The sequence below is a fragment of the Mastigoproctus giganteus genome, chromosome 10 (assembly GCF_048544385.1).
Source record: "Mastigoproctus giganteus isolate SK-2022 chromosome 10, ASM4854438v1, whole genome shotgun sequence".
In the NCBI taxonomy this organism is placed as follows: domain Eukaryota; kingdom Metazoa; phylum Arthropoda; class Arachnida; order Uropygi; family Thelyphonidae; genus Mastigoproctus; species Mastigoproctus giganteus.
The window spans coordinates 166,172,659-166,190,313 of record NC_143584.1 but is presented as its reverse complement, the minus strand read 5'-3'; the positions used below and the strand labels follow the sequence as shown (position 1 = coordinate 166,190,313).

Here is a 17,655-nt window from a genome sequence, read left to right as displayed (position 1 = left end):
GCAGTGTGCTACTGCAACAGGATCTAGAAAATTTGGGCAGATGGGCTGAGAAGTGGCAACTGAAGTTTAACATTGAAAAATGCAAAGTACTGCATATGGTTAGAAGTAACCCCAGAGAAACATACCAACTGTGTGGTACTACACTTAAGGAGGTAGAAAATGAAAAAGACTTGGGAGTAATTGTGCAGTAAGATATGAAGTTTTCTGAGCAATGCAGACAGACTGGCAGGGCAGGTCATGGGGTGTTGTCAATGATATACAGGAATTTTGTTAGCAGGGGAAAATGGGTTATTGTCCATCTGTATAAGGCAATGGTCAGGCCACACCTTGAGTACTGCGTGCAGGTCTGGAGGCCTCATTTTAGGAAGGATGTAGATTTGCTTGAGCGTGTACAGAGAAGGGCAATGCTAAAACACCTCTCACCACAATCTAAGGATCACCTGTTAATTCTGTTTAACAGAATTTTTATTCACAAACAATTTCCGGATTCCTGGCAAAGGGCTATCGTCCTTGCTTTCCCAAAACCAGGAAAAGACCCTAGCAATCCAAGTAACTATCGTCCTATCGCTCTGACAAGCTGTTTGTGCAAAGTCCTGGAAAGAATGGTTAATGCACGCCTCGTATGGTATTTAGAAACAAATGGTCTGCTTTCCAGGACACAGTGTGGCTTCCGAAGGAATCGATCCACTCTGGATCATTTAATCCGATTGGAAACGTCCATTCATGATGCTTTTATTAAATCCGAGCATTTGGTAGCAGTTTTTTTTGATATTGAAAAAGCGTACGACACAGCCTGGCGATTTTTGATTTTAAAAGACCTCTATAACTTTGGTCTTAGAGGTAACCTTCCTCTTTTTATTAAAAACTTTCTTTCGAATCGCCAGTTTCAAGTCCGTTTAGGATCCACCCTCTCTCGAGTTTTCTCTCAGGAAGAGGGAGTCCCACAAGGATCCGTTCTAAGTGTCACGCTTTTCGCAATCAAAATAAACTCTATCGCAGAACAACTTCCACCCACTGTAAACAATGCCCTCTATGTTGATGACTTTGCTATATTTTGTCACTCATGCAATATGAGGGTCATTGAAAGGCAACTGCAGAAAACCATTGACCATGTTACAGCTTGGTCTTTGGCTAATGGGTTCAGATTTTCATCACAGAAGACTGTTTGTGTACACTTCTGTCGCAAACGTAATCTTCATCCTGACCCAGAATTAAGGCTTGGGCAATATAACATCCCAGTTGTAGCAGAATTCAAATTCCTTGGACTTATTTTCGACAAAAAGCTGACATTTTTACAACATATTCGTCAGCTGAGGACAAGATGTATCAAAGAGCTTAACATCCTCCGTGCCCTTTCGTCAACCTCATGGGGCGCAGATCGTGCTACCCTTCTTCGTCTCTACCGGGCACTTGTCCATTCCAAACTCGACTATGGGTCTCAGGTCTATGGTTCTGCTAGAGATAGTGCACTTCGGTGGTTAGATCCAATCCACCATCAAGCCATCCGGACAGCCACTGGAGCATTTCACACATCTCCTGTTCAAAGCCTTTACGTTGAAGCAAATGAACCATCTCTGTCTCTTCGACGTAAGCAGTTGTCCTTACAGTATGCCTTCAAATTAAAATCCCTGCCCGATCATCCCACATGGCCATCCGTTTTTGAGCCGCGCTGGGAAAACCTCTACAACACCCGTCGGACTGCCAACAAACTTTTGGTATTCGCATTCAGGGCTGCTGAATGAGCTAAACTTGACGGTAGACAATGTTGCCCAGTCACCAAGGCAATTCTTTCCACCCTGGCATGCTTATTCTCCTACTTGCGACTTCTCCCTTAAGATCTGGGAGAAGGCTAGTACACCGCCATCTGTCTACCAGCAACTCTTTGCATCACATAGACAGCAGTATTCTGACTTTCTGCCAATCATTAGCATTAGTAGAGGCATATGATGCAGGAAAGAAAGCTTATTCAGCATCAGCCAAAAAAAAAAACAACCACTACTCCCATTTAACCCCTCCGTTCATTCGAAATACCTGTCCAGCTGAGCCTTAAATTTGTTTAGGCTATCAACTTCAACAACAAGCGATGGGAGTCTATTCCACAAACCAACTGCCCGCTGGCTAAAGGCAAATTTCCGCACATCTATCCGACATCCGTCCTTCCTCAATTTGAATTTATGCCCTCTCAGGTGATTATTCTGAGCAAGAGGAAGAATCCCATCGGCATTGAGCATGCTCAAGCCATTCAAAGCCTTATACACCTCTATCAGATCACCTCGCCGATGCCTAGTCTCCAGGCTCTATAATTTGCAAAACTTAAGCCTTTCTTCGTAAGAGCAACCCTTTGTTTGATTCACTAATCTTGTTGCCCTTCTCTGTACTCGTTCCAGCAGCTCTACATCCTTCTTGAAATGAAGCCGCCAGACCTGTATACAGTACTCAAGGTGTGGCCTGACCAATGTCTTATACTAGGGAATAATCACATCCCTGTCCCTGCAAGAAAAATTCCTGTATATCATTGACAAGGCACCATGAGCTTCTCTTGCAGCTCGTCTGCACTGCTCAGAGAACTTCATATCTGCCTGCACAATTACACCCAGGTCCTTTTCATTCTCTACCACTATCAGCGTAGTACCACAGAGTTGATACGTTGATCTGGGGTTACTGTTTCCCATATGTAGTACTTTACATTTGTCAATGTTAAACTTCATTTGCCACCTCTCAGCCCATCTGCTCAACCTTTCCAGATACTGTTGCAGCAGCATAGTATCAGTAGTGTCCTTAACAACCCTGCCAACCTTGGTATCGTCTGCAAACTTGGACATTAAGCCTGATACACCATCATCAATATCATTTATAAATACAGAAAACAACAATGGACCCAACACTGAACCCTGAGGAACTCCACTAATAACATTAGTCCACGTTGAGCAGTGTCCATTGATTACCACTCTCTGTCTTCTGCCACTCAACCATCCCTTTATCCATAGCAGCAATTTGCCTCCAATGCCACACTTCTCCAATTTGTGCAGCAGTCTTCCATGCGCAACAGTATCAAAAGCCTTTCTAAGATCCAAATATATAATATCAAAGTTATTCCCTGCATCCAGTTCTTTTGTGACTACATCATAGTATCCAATCAAATTGGTCAGACAAGACCTGCCCTTAACAAAACCATGCTGTGTCTGAGCTATAACTGAATTCTTGTCCAGATGATCCTGCAGTGCTTCTTTAACCAGTGCCTCCATTAATTTTCCTGGAACCGAAGTTAAACTAACAGGTCTATAATTACTTGTGTCAGCCTTTGATCCTCCTTTGTGAATTGGGGTTACATTTGCACATCTCCAGTCCATGGGTACCTCCCCTGAGTCCAAAGAAGCTCTCATAATTATGGCTAGGGATTTGCTTACGTCCTTTGCTGCCTCCTTTAATATAACTGAATAGATCCCATCCACCCCGGGTGCCTTTTTTATGTTTATCCTCAACAATTTCTCCTCCACTTTCCTCTCAGTTATTAGAAAATAATCTAGCTCACTGCCGATGTTTACTTCACCTACGACATTCCCCTTCCTGAATAACTCCTCATGTGTGAATGTAGATGCAAAATACTCGTTTAGATTGTTAACCACCTGAGCTGGATCCTCAACTGTTGAACCATCAACATCCAGTGGACCAATCTGATTCATCCCATTCCTTCTTGAGTTTAAATAGGTAAAGAACTCTTTTCTGTTTTTCTTTGCATCCTTTGCCAAGGATTTCTCATAATCTGCCTTTGCCTGCCTAATCTCCTTTGTGACTTGGTTACAGACCAACTTATATCTATCATAGGCTTCCATGTCACCCATTAATTTGTATGTATCCCATGCATTTTTCTTCTCTGCCATATGTCTCATTAGTTCATCTGACAACCATTTAGGCCTGAACCTTGAACAATATTTCTTGGTTGGTATGTAAAGCCTGGTAGCTTCCAAGATTAGTTCCTTGAATGCTTCCCATTTTGAATTTGCTGTTGGTAACATCATCAGTTGGTCCCACTGTATAGAATTTAAATACTGTCTCAGACCATCATAGTCGCCTTTACGAAAGCAAAAACCCTTCTCTTTACCTCTGATGGTAGTTACCTCCTTGAGTAAATCCCACTTCAGCACACTGTGATCACTGCCACCCAGTGGTTCCTTTATCTGCAGATTCCTAATGCATGAAGAATCACTACTGATAATCAGATCAAGAGTATTACTCCCTCTAGTTGCCTCCTGAACATGCTGGTGTAGAAAACAATCATCCAATAAATCCACAAAAGCCTTGCTAGTGTGTGTGTGACCAACCCACAAATTCCAGTCAATATCTGGAAAATTAAAATCCCCCATTATAAGACTCTCTGATTTACTGGCCCATTCTATTTCCCTGTACAGCATCTTATTATCTTATTATACTCATCAGAGTTATTAGGCCTATAGCACACTCCTACTCTCAATTTTGATTTACCTATGTTTTTGTCACACCAAACTGACTCGACACTGCTCTGTCCATCAATGTCGACTGGCTTCACTTCCTTGGATTTTATGTGTTTTTAACTAACCCCTCCTCTCCTCCTGTCCTGTCTATCCTTTCTATACACATTGTACTCCCCAAATTCCAGTTCTGCATTCCTTATATCTCTGTGACACCATGTCTCTGATATCCCAACAATATCTGCCTTTGATGTTTTGAGCAATACCTCAAATTCATCAAATTTATTTACTAAACTCCTAGCATTGGTGTACACGCAAGTATACATGCACCTGTTTCTATTCTTAGCTACCCTAACACAACCCATGTGTTTACTTGTACCGCAATGACTTCCAGCAGTCTCTGAAATATCCTGCATCTTGTTTTTCAGGCTTCTGCTCATTCCAATAGAAGCAGTGCAAGAATCTATTTTACCTCTGCCAGTGGCTACTGTTAATCCATTAGTCTTTGTCTCCCCCCAAGCTAGCAGTTTTCCGACCCACCTAACACTGCCTCGATAGCATCAGCAAATATTCTTGCACCCTTTCTATTTAAGTGTATCCCATCCAATCTATACAGATGGCTCAAAGTTAGAATGTCATGTGGGATCTGCCGTTGTGTTCCCTCACAAAACATTATCCTATAAGATCCCACAAGAAACTAGCACATATACTGCAGAGTTGCATGCAATACAATCAGCCCTAGATCACATTAAAAATCGCGACTACCAGAGGTATATGATCTATTGTGATTCATTGAGCGCATTACAGGCTCTAGTATCGGTGAGGTATAACCGTCATCCGATCCTGTCCAGGATCCGGCAGATTCTTTTTTCTCTCGTGGAATTAGAATTTGATATTCACTTTTGCTGGATCCCAAGCCACATTGAGATCTGGGGAAATGAATTAACTGATACCGCTGCTAAATCAGCCATTTCCCTGGATAATCATTGTCTGTCAGTCCCCTATACAGACTACAGGCAAATAATACGTTCTAAATTACTCTCCCAATGGCAAGATTCTTGGCACGGACAGGCCACAAATAAATTACATCGCATTAAGCCTGTAATTGCACAATGCGCAGTCCAGTCTACGCAGGGTCCGAAGAGAGGAAGTTGTTCTTGCTCGGCTCCGCATAGGTCATAGTCATCTAACACATTCCTATTTGCTGAGGGCGGATGACCCACCTATGTGCGAGATATGTAATGTTATTTTAACCGTCAGTCACCTTTTTGTAGAATGTCCTGTTTTTATTGAAGCACAACGCTTGTGTTTTACTGATTTTAATAATTTGACTGAGCCATTTACACTCAGTCAGATAATATGTGACAGAGACAATATGTCTGACGTTTTTAACTTTTTACAATTTATTAATGTTTATACAAAGATCTAAGTTTTATGCTTTTACTTTTATACCTTTTTAAACATAATAATTAATTGTTTGACGTGGTAGCCTTTGCTACCAAAATGTTTAATAACATTTTAAATTTGTCTTGGCGCATTATGGCCTTAGCTGCCAATGCGCCATAAAAAACCAAACCAAACCAAAAACCTATTGATGGTGTAACCACTTACATAACCAACCAGATTCTCACTGCAGAAAATGCCTTCACATGTCGTGCCCACCGAAATCACTGGTCGAATACAGAGTGCTTTAATGCCAAACAAGAAAAAAACCATGCATGGAATAATTTCTGAAAGTGTCCTACCACCAGTAACTTAATTGCCTATAAAAGGCTTAAAGCAAAAGCAAGGCAAATTAGAAGGAAAGTGAAACGTGACTCTTAGATTGCTTTTGCATCAACCATCACAACAGACACACATCTTATCTGGAAAAGGATACAGGCACTAAATGGCAAATTTGTTCAACTTCCCTTTCCGATATTTCACTGGAAAGAGAAGACGTGTCTACTCCTGAGGAAGTTGCTAATGTGCTAGCAGAATCTTTTGCTGCAATCTCTGCTTCCTACACATCCTGTTTCCAGAACATTAAAGATGGTGCAGAACAGTATAAAATTAAACTTCTTCGTGCACCACTCCTTCCCGTACAACCAACCCTTTATATTAATAGAACTGAAAGAATCATTAAAAAGATCTCCCAACAATGCTGCAGGTGCAGATGATGTTCATTACATTATGCTGAAGCATTTACATGAAGAGGGCTTGTGTACCCTTCTGATTTTCTACAATCGGATCTTCTCTGAAAATGCCTATCCTTCTTACTGGCACCATTCATTCATTATCACCACACTAAAATCAGGCAAACAGCCTTTCCTGATTCAGAATTATAGACCAATATCTCTTATAAGCTGCCTAGGAAAAATTTTTCAAAGGATAGTTCATATGAGTCTCACTTATATCATGGAGTCACAGAATCTCCTTCCAGACCATCAGTATGGTTTTCGGAAAAAGAGATCAATGCTAGATATGCTCATCAAAGCCGAATCTAATATCCGCAATGCCTTTGCCATGAAGCAACATCTAGTCATGGTTGGTTTGTTGATTGGGGATTTATTTGTCACATCAGCATCTACGGCCATAGTGTGCCGTCTAGTCATGGTCAACTTAGATCTTGAAAAGGTATTCGACACTACATGGCGTCATGGTATTATAATAGATCTTTACCATCTAGGTCTAAAGGGACAGTTGCCTGAAATAATTCAGAATTTCTTGCAGCTTTATTCTTTTCAGGTACGATATAAAAACATACTCTCCACATTTAGGAGGAAGGCGTACCACAGGGTTCAATACTTAGTCCAACACTATTCGCAATTCGAGTTACCAATATGACACAGGATATCCCAAAAAACGTTGAAACTTACATGTATGTGGACAACCTTACCATTTCCTGTCAGTCTAAAAGTACGAACACCATCGAATGGTTATCGACTGTCAGAAAAAAAATGCAGTGCCATTCACTTCTGTAAGCTATGGGCTCTCCATCCGGATCCTGAGTTAGAAATAAACAAAATTTCAATCCCACTTGTTAATACCGTTAGATTTCTTGGACTGATATTGGACAGCAAGCTAAATTTCCAAGCTCACATCACTCGTTTAAGAACTACTTGTCAAAAGCATTTGAATATACTTCGACCAGTCTCATCCATGTCATTAGGAGCTGATTGGTATACCTTACTACACCTCTACAAGTCTCTAATGCATTCACACCTAGATTACATTTCTCCTGTATATATGAATCTGCTAGGATAAGCACGTTAGAATGGCTAAACATCATCCAGCACAGTACTCTGAGGACAGCCCTGGGAGCTTTCAGGACTTCTCCATTCCAAAGCCTTTATATTGAACCTCATTACCCGCCATTACAACTTCGCACGGCGCCTCCGTAGCCAGGTGGGAAGGAGCAGCAGTGCATAGCACACGCTTCTTGATTAGACCGGGGTTCGAGCCCGTCACCACCAAATACGGAGAATGCGGAAAGGTCAGGGAATGACCACCGCATATCCCGGAGCAATATGGCCTTAGTTGCTAATGCTCCTAAAAACCAAATAACAAACAAACAAACAAACAACTTCGCACAAAAACGCTGCTAAGATCCGAAGTCTCCCATCCCATTCTTGTTGGTAGTATCTATGTGATACCCATTGGAATTCCTTTTATGTGATTAAGCCACATGAAACCGACCTCTGTTGCTCAGACCTGAAGAACTTCATACGTGGAATGTTGGTCTAAGTGACATTTCTGAGAATACCACTCTTCCTGTACCACCTTGGTTATGTTTTCCTGCCTCTCATGATGACTACTTTTTCCAATGGGGGAAGGATATTTTAGCTTCCAATATCAGACAGTTGCATGCAGCCCATTCCAATCTCAACTGCAATTCCTGTTCAATATACACTGACAGATCGAAAACTGACAATGCAGCAGGTGCTGCAGCAGTTTTCCTGTCATTTGCTGTTACAGCCTCATTACCAGCCACATACAGTATCTTCACTGCTGAACTGTATGCCATAAAGCTTGCACTTGAACAGATTATTGAATTCTTCATTTCACCAGCCATAATCTATACTGACTCTCTCAGTGCAGTCTTTGCCATAAGGGAGAATTTCTCTTCCTACCATCCTACACTGAAAACTATTCGCTATCAGTTACTCTCCTGCAAAGAGCCCAATGAATCAGTAACATTTTGTTGGGTACAGGGACATTCTGGAATTCCAGGAAATGAGTCTGGTAATCTTGCCACTAAACAACCTCCTACCACATTTTCACAGCACCTTCAGGTTCCATGTGCTGATTACAAGCCTGTAATTTGCAAGGCATGTTATGAAAACTGGTCACAAATCTACAGAAGTAATACCAACAACAAACTTTACCAGATCAAACAAGAACCAGAGTTGTGGCTGTCTGGATTCAGACAAAACAGACGAGAAGTGGTATTAGCAAGACTGAGAATTGGGCATACTCATATTACACACCTGTTTTATTATTGGGAGAAGATCCACCATAGTGCACATCCTATCACACCCAACTTACAGTTTGCCACTTTCTTGTAGACTGTCCTCTTCACTTATCAATCCGTTCTATCACCTTTTGGTCATTCAGCAAATTAAGTGAATCCCAGATTTTATCCCATTTTCTTGGTACTCATGCAAACATAGAACAACTGTTAACATACTTAAATTGTACTGGCCTATACGCAAGTGTCTAATTGAATTGTTAAAAGATATATGGATATAAGAAATAAACTATGAACTAACACAATTTGGCCTTAGTAACCCTCATGTCACCACCTTTACAAAAGGTTATCAGAATCTATCGTTTTTCGTATTTTCACATTTTCCTGGCACAGTATAAACACAGTCATTTTTGCACCGGTAAAATCAAAATCAGTCAACCACCTTTACAAAAGACCAATATTTCTTAAAGTGGTTTTAAATGATACAGTTAAAAGACAGTGTCCTGTGTTTTAAAACTGTATTCTGTAAGGCGGCCAGTGTATTCCATAGATTAATAGGAATCTGTAATTCTCCTAGACAACTATTGGCTTACCTGACCACAACTGTTAATTCTGTTGTTTTGCAGCTGATGTATTCCATAGATTTCTAGGAATCTGTAATTCTTTAAGACAACCATTGTCTTACCTTACCCATTAATTCTGTTGTTTGGCAATGAGTGTTTTTCACAGATTTCTATGAATATGGAGATTCTGAAGTAACTCTATAAATATTGCTACCAAGTAGGTATTTCATTCATTTATTTCTGATTTATCCATTTTCAAATGTAGATGTGGCAACAGAAAAAGCAAAATGAAAATTTTAAATTTAGAAATGTGAGTGAAAGTTATAGAAGATGCAGCGAAGGATTATCACAAAGATGGTTGGCAAAAAAGTATAATTGTGGTAAAACACAAAAAAAAAAAAAATTTACAAGAAAAATAATATTAAAGAAAAGTGTACTTGAAATGCAAATAAAAATATACAACAAGAAACATATCAAGAAATTAATGAGTTAACACTCGTCTAGTTTTATGGTGCTTGTGCTAGAATTTAGCACAAGCGATCCAATACTACAAGAAAAAGCTTCGAATTTTTCAAAAGCTCTAAAAAAAGGACACATTTTCTCCAGCAATGGAAGACTTAGTAAATTTTGTAATGGAAATAACATTGTTTTGAAAACTGTATGGTGAAAGTCATCTGTCAATGAAAATGATATGGAACAGTGAATTTCACCTTTGCCATCTTTAACACAACAATGTGAACATTAAAGATGTCAAAGACATCTTTAATGTAGGTGAAACTCTCCTCTTTACCACCGCATATCCCCAGAGCAATATGGCCTTAGTTGCTAATGCTCCTAAAAACCAAATAAAAAACAAACAACCAAGTAAATTGTTAGTTTTTAAAGGTTCTAATTCTTTTGGTTATACAAAAGAAAAATGGAGTGACGATTTTACTGTATGTGAATTCTTCAGGACGAAAAGAACTATTGATAATGAATACTGTGCTGAGACCAAGACGTTTTAAAAACATGAATATGGCATCCATGAATATTGATTGGTATGCCTATAAAAAAGCATGGATGGCAAGTGCTGTTTTTTTCTGAATGGCTTCATAATTTCGATAAAAAAATTAAAAAAGAAAATAAGAAGATCATATTAGATAATGCTCCATGTCATCCCAAAAATTTGAATTTAAGTAATGTCAATTTATTATTTCTTCTTGCTAATACATCAGTTGTTTGTCAATTAATTTGTTCTGCTGCCTACATATTTTAACTACATTAGTACACAAATGGAGACAGTACGAAATATTAGATAATTAGTTAAAAAACTTTCCCTAACAGATACTGTCGAATATATTACATTTGCCTGAAATAGTGTTAGTGAAAATACTACACCAAAGTGTTTCAATAAATGTGGAATTAAGTGTGATAATGACATGGTCGTTGATGTTAGAACTGATTTTATAGAAGTGCAAAAAGGAATTATTCAACTGGGTAGAAGATAAATGTAAAATTGATATGGAATTTGAAGAATATTCAGTCACATATGAAAATGTCAGTGAAAAGGAGAACAGCAACTTTGCAATTCTGCTGGGAATGTTTTCAACAATGACAATTTATGTAAAAATATGATTAAGTAAGACAATGCAACAGGGCATGATATTTTTAAGTTACAATTATCTATATAATATTGGTGTAAAAATACCATAGACAACTCTTAAAGGAAAACACTACGATAGTAGTGTAAAGGGCATCATTTCAACTGTATCTCATATTGTGCTCATCCTTCACGAGCATGTATTGCACTACCTCAAATAAGTAATGCTTCACTAATAGAGAAGACTATTGTTACTTATTCTCAGTGGGCACCACCATCACCCAGATGGTGGTGCCCACTGAGAATAAGTAGTATAAAGGGCATCATTTCAACTGTATCTCATATCATAGTTTTTTCCTTTAAGAGTTGTGTATGGTGTTTTTACACCTATATTACATAGATAATTATAACTCTTAAAAATATTATGCCCTGTTGCATTGAGTCTTACTTAAACATTATCACGTACACATTTTGGCATCTCTCACATTGTGGGATTATCTTCACAACTGGACTGTCATGTTTGTAATAGCTGGGTGGTGGTGGTGGCTACTGAGAATAAGTAACAATAGTATTCTCTATTAGTGAAGTGTTTCTTATTCAAGGTAGTGCAATACGTGCTAACTCGTTGTTGAAGGATGAGCACAATATGAGATACAGTTGAAATTATGCCTTTTACACTACTATCATAGTTTTTTCCTTTAATAGTTATCTATAGCATTTTTAAACCTATTTTAATAGTAAAAATATGAGTACAGACAATGAATTGGATGTTTAAAAACTGTTTTAGGACTTGAAAATTAATCTCGCAATTTAGATAATAATAAAATATGACAATTATTAAATTATTTTGCAATGATTTTAGAAAAGGAAATAATTCAATAAAAAAAGTCATCCAACAAACTGTTACCCAGATATTTCAAAAAATAAAAATATGTATTTTATATTATCTATATAGTTCTAAGATTTTTATAATTAAAGTAAATAATTAATTAAATAATTTTATGTTTAGTTTTAAGACTTTTTATAATTAACATAAAAAAATAATTTATAGTTTCAGATAAAATGTTTTTAAAAAAGACATTTCTATTGTCCTATTAAAATTTCCATTATATCATGATGTATCTGAATTTTTTTATATCCATGAGCACCTCTATAAAAGTACAAATATATTTGGAACCAAAGGTGGTTCTTTTGGAGAGGTTTCACTCAATTATAATGAGATTGTCCATATCTTTTGCTCTGTACATTGTAGAGATATTGAGACTCCTCAGAATTGTGGCACATGGATACCCCCTTTTAGTGTTAGTAAGGGTACCCATGGAAAATAGGGTTCAGGGCTAAATTGCAGATTACCCATTTTTAAATTTGAATTTTAATTTTTATTTCTTAATTCCATGATAAAGATTATTATTTTTATGCCAATTTTAGTCTGCACATCACATTTCCACTATTTTTTTTATTTATGTATTATTTTTCTTTATATGTAAACCCCAAACAAGAGAGGTATTGGAACCTATAGTACTTAGTACCATGGTTGGGTTGGAAGTTGAGAAGACGAAAGAAGATATTTGTCGACATTAGACTTTAACTTCTGTTGACTGTAATTTTCAGGAAATACGTACAAAGGAAGGTTGCTCAAGAAAACAGCAGTTGAATGAATAAACGATGAAGATGAAAAGTTGGTTCTGTGAGTTTTAAGTTGGATAGTAAATGGATGTTGGCTGGTGCCGGCACGTGTTTTGACTGTTTTGAAAGAGAGAGCGGGAATTATAGAAGCCAATTCAGAAGAACAGTGCCCATGGAAGTATCTGTAGAAGAGGCATGCAGCAGAAACAGTACGTCTATGAGACAGCGAGTGGAGAGACTCTGTTAGAGATGAATCATTAATTAACCTAACTGCCCTCTTCTGAATGGAATCAAGAAGCCTGAGAGAAGTTTTGGGGGCACCACCCCAGATGTGGGAACAATATTCCATGGTAGGGCGGATTTGCGATTTGTACAGAATTAACAGCTGTTTGGAAGAAAAGTAAGGACGAGAGCAAAAGAGAAAACCAAGTTTTTTAGATGCAGAGGAAGCAATATTTGTAATGTACTTGTGCCAAGAGAGATCAAAAGTCAGGATAATCCCCAAAAGAGATATATCATTTTGCCTAGAAATCGGAGCGTCACCAAAGATAAGCATAGGAGCAGAAGAATCCTTTTTGCGAGATATAAGACAAGACTGAGTTTAGAAGGATTGAAATCAACTAAGTTGTCTTTGCCCCACTGGAGAATTACCTGGAGATGGGCATTTAAGGAATTGGTAGAAGATTTTCAAGAAGTTGAAGCTGATTGAGCAGAACAAGGTTTCTTAAAATGGAAAGTGGAATGCAATGTGCTATCGTCGGCAAAACTATGGATATGATTTCCAGTCAATGGAAGAAGGTAATTAATATACAAGAGGAAAAGATTGGGGGAAAGAATTGAACCTTGGGGGACACCGGCATTAGTGGAGAAGTTAGAAGGCAGAGAGCCATCTACCATCACCCTCAGTGTGAGCGATCAGAGAGAAAACTGGATAACCAATTACAAAAAACAGTTGGCAAACCATAAGATGGAAGCTTGCTTAGAAGACCTTTATGCCAAACACGATCGAAAGCCTTTGAGATGTCAAGAGCAACTGCTTGTGTTTCACCGAACTTTTCCATTGAATTAGTCCATAAATGGATAACATAAGCCAGAATATCACCAGTGGATCGACACTGACAGAATCCATACTGGCAATCGTTGATCAGACGGAAGGTTTCTAAGTTGTTTAAGAGTTGGCGGTTAATTGGTTTCTCCATTACTTTAGAAAGAGTAGAAGTAATTGCAACGGAACGATAATTGGATGGGAGGGATTTGTCAGCCTTTTTAGGAACTAGCTGGATATGAGAAAATTTCCAAGCAGAAGGAAAAACACCTTTGGAATAAGAAAGTGAAAAAAGGCGGCAAAGAACAGGAATAAATTCAGGAGAACATGTTTTGCGAACAAGTGGAGAAATACTATCGGGACCTGGAGTTTTCTTAGCATCAAGATTCGTCAAAATCCTTCTGACATCCTTTTGACAGAAGACCACAGGAGACATTGAATGGAGCGTGTTGGGAATGGTGGGAGGTGTTTTACCAAGATCATTAATATATGAGTTGGAAAAAAAATGGGATACTAGCAGGTCAGCTTTATCCTTGGCTGAAGTGACAACAGAACCATCTAGTTTGGACAGAGGTGGGAGCAGAGATGGGCAAAAGTTGCGGCCAATAGCTTTGGCAAGAGACCAGAATGCTCGATTACCATTAGGGCAAGAAGCAAGTTTTCTACTCTTAGCCTGTTCAAACTCTAGTTTGGACTGATTAATAACTGCTTTATAATTGTTGCGAGCTTTGGTGTAGGCAGAAAATGAAACTGAAGAATTAGAAACAAGCCAATTATGGTATTCAACATTCTTCTCTTGAACAGCCTTAGCATATTGGAAAACCAAGGTTTAGATAAAGGACGAGATTTTAAAGGGGAGTGTGGGATAAAGGATTCCATTCCTGCAAGAATAATTTCACTAACACGATCTGAGCAAACGTTGACATCAGAAGTTTTGAAACAATAATCCGACCAAGGAAAAGAAGAAAAGAAATCTCGCAGGTCATCCCATTTTACACAAGGTTGGGAAAAGCCATGAGATAAAGGCTCCATTGGAGAAGAGACAATCACCAAGTTGTGATCTGAGGTGCCTAAAGGACCTCTCACTTTGACCGTGTACTTAGAAGGGTTGTTTGAGAGAAAAAGATCAAGCGTGTTGGCTGTATGGTTACGATTGTCCGGTATTCTTGTAGGTAAATCAACAATCTGTGCAAGGTCATTAATAATTGCAAAAGCCTCGGCATCTCAACCAGCTGGGTCAGTGTGACTAGAGAACGGAAGACAGCTGGAGTTGTGAACATTAAAATCACCAAGGAAAATTACCACACTGTTAGGAAAGTCGGACTGGAGAAAGTCAAGTTGCAAAGAGAGGAATTCAAAGAGCTCCAAGTGATTAGTGGAATTGGGAGAACTGTAGAGACAGCAGAAGAATTTGACACAATGAGGGAGAGAGATTTTAAGCCAGAGAAAATCGAAAAGAGGAGATTCCAAATTACCAAGTCTCTGACAGGGAATATCGGAACGGACATATGCACAAGTACCACCTTTGAGGTGAAAGGAATTATAGAACGAATAATTTGGGCAACTGAGATGAGCAGTAGTTGAATCAACTGATAACTGTGATTCTGCCAGAAAAAGTACATGGGGTTTGGCAGACTGCAAGTGGAAATGGACATCGTTGTGATTAGAATTTAGACCACATATAATTAGGAAGTGTTTGGGAGGTTTAGATCTTTTCGCAGATAAACTTACTCTATTAGTTTGACAATTCATGGTAAGAAAAAGTAGGTGGGACATGCTCTATGAAGTAATGAAATTTTTGGATATGACTTACAAATGGTAAGAATATACCCAGATCCTTGCCATAACGTGGCCTCGACAAAGCTCCCCGCATACACACTACTTGGACTCCCTCTAGTCACTGTCTGGTAGAGTAGATGTAGCAAGATTATACACTAGCTGATCCTGAAGTCTCCTAGAGAGTTACCAATAGGTTGTGTCTGGTGTACTAACTAGCGGCCGGCCTACGAACACCAATTTTAGAGCTGTACCCTCTAAATGTAAGGAATACTGGATCTCGCCACGATGTTCATCATAACCTCAAAAGTCATCAATCATACTGCATGTGGAAGAGATAGGCACCTCCGTAGCCAGGTGGTAAGGAGCAGCAGTGCATAGCACACGCTTCTTGATTAGACCGGGGTTCGAGCCCCTCACCACCAAATACAGAGGATGCAGAAAGGTCAGGGAATGACCACCGCATATCCTGGAGCAATATGGCCTTAGTTGCTAATGCTCCTAAAACCAAAAAAAAAAAAAAAATACGATGGAAGAGATGGTGAAATGTTGACCGGAACTTAGCTCTGGATACTAAACATGGGTTCCACCACTTCAAGCCTCCAATAAGCAAAGTGGTGGTATTGCACCGGTTGATGAGAGTCATCTACCACTTAGTTTATGTAGTTTTAGTTTTCTGCTATCTGCAAAGTGCACTTTTTAATAGTATAGCCAAAACATTTGACTCTATTGTTTTAATATGTTTATTGTTACTCAGGAAACTTACAAAGATGAGCAATATAATTGTCATAGTGGCAGGTTTTGTTCCATGGCTCTACTGAACCACTGCATAATCTTTCATCAACTGTACACTTCAATATTGACAGTTCCCTACAATAGGAGAATTCAAAAATCCCGTGAAACATTCATGAGAATATTTTAATTTGATTGATTGAATGTTTCATCCTTGTTATATCCAGTAAAGGGCTCAGAATGGACAAAGCACACCAAACATCATTCTAGTTCATCATGTGCACAATGTATTATTAAAAATATTGTACTTTATTAATGAGTGTTCTGGTTCATAAAATTTTCCATTTTGACCCCTGGATTGATAACTTCTGTTACTAGGGCAAAAATGAAAATTAGTTTTATGGATGTGATTTTTCTTTTTAGAGTGTGTTGTTTCAATATCATATATTCTTACCTGTACACATGGTAAGAAAGTGGCAGTCTAATGGCTGCTCCTCTTAACTCACGCCTGTGTGCCTCCAGATATGGGCAAAAAGTCAAAAGGTATAATACTTCAGACATGTTACACCTCCTAGCTACTACAGGAGTTGTTCACATGTCTGTTTTAGCTGGTGCACACTGCTTCAAGGAATATGTACAACCAAATATTCAATGTGGCTTTTATATCACTTTTTTTTATATAGTACTTTCTGACATTAAACTTTATAAATTTATTCATTTCCTTTTACCCATCATGATACGTCATAAAAATGTTTTCATATTGTGTTTAAAAATTCACTGCCAGAGGTTGGCACCAATTATGTACCACTGCTTTACATGAGGAATTTTGTACTATTTGCATTTGCTAATTGAACTAGGCACATTATTTTGTTAACTGTGTATAACTTTTTTTCCTTTTTTTTTTTTTTTTTAGATCTTTCTACTTTTGATGGAGCTGACAGTAAAGTTAGTACATTGGTAGCTGCTGCTAATAGCCATGACAATCTGTGTAGAATGGATCCTGCGTGGCATCCTTGGTTGTAATATTATGCTGAATATTTTAACATCTGTACAAATTCATGTGAATATTATCATCTTGCAATTTTTATAACTCATCTTTGTCATGGCATTTCATTGCAAATTTTTTTTTTCTTTTTTTTTGACTCCATGAGCCTTCCTTTTAAAGATTTCAGAGTCGTTTTGTAAATAAAATTGCTTGTGTGTGTGTATATGCACGTGGATGAAACTAAAGCTATATGGGGTCTTCGAAAACAAAATTTTTATATATTTAGTTTTATACCATGGAACAAAACTGTAATAAAGACCAAATTTAGATGTAAATTTGCTAACTTGTTTTCATTTGCTGAAACTAATTCCAGAGTCAGCACATTTTTATGATTTTAATAAAATGTGAAATCTAGTTATCGTATGAGAAAATAGTATTTCTTTATTGCAAA

The 17,655-nt window shown here is 38.3% G+C and overlaps 1 protein-coding gene across 6 annotated transcripts in view; it reads left to right on the top strand.

Annotated features, from left to right (window-relative positions):
- The window catches only part of Nipped-A (Transcription-associated protein Nipped-A), a 1,216,281-nt gene extending 1,199,006 nt beyond the window's left edge, over positions 1-17,275 (top strand). For all 6 annotated transcript variants that reach the window (XM_090382460.1, XM_090382459.1, XM_090382462.1 and 3 more), the window contains one exon: positions 17,133-17,275. In XM_090382460.1, the coding sequence (XP_090238586.1) occupies positions 17,133-17,242 (110 nt within the window). In that variant the 3' untranslated portion in view covers positions 17,243-17,275. The remainder of the gene's footprint in view (positions 1-17,132) is intronic.
- Positions 17,276-17,655: the final 380 nt, after the last annotated feature.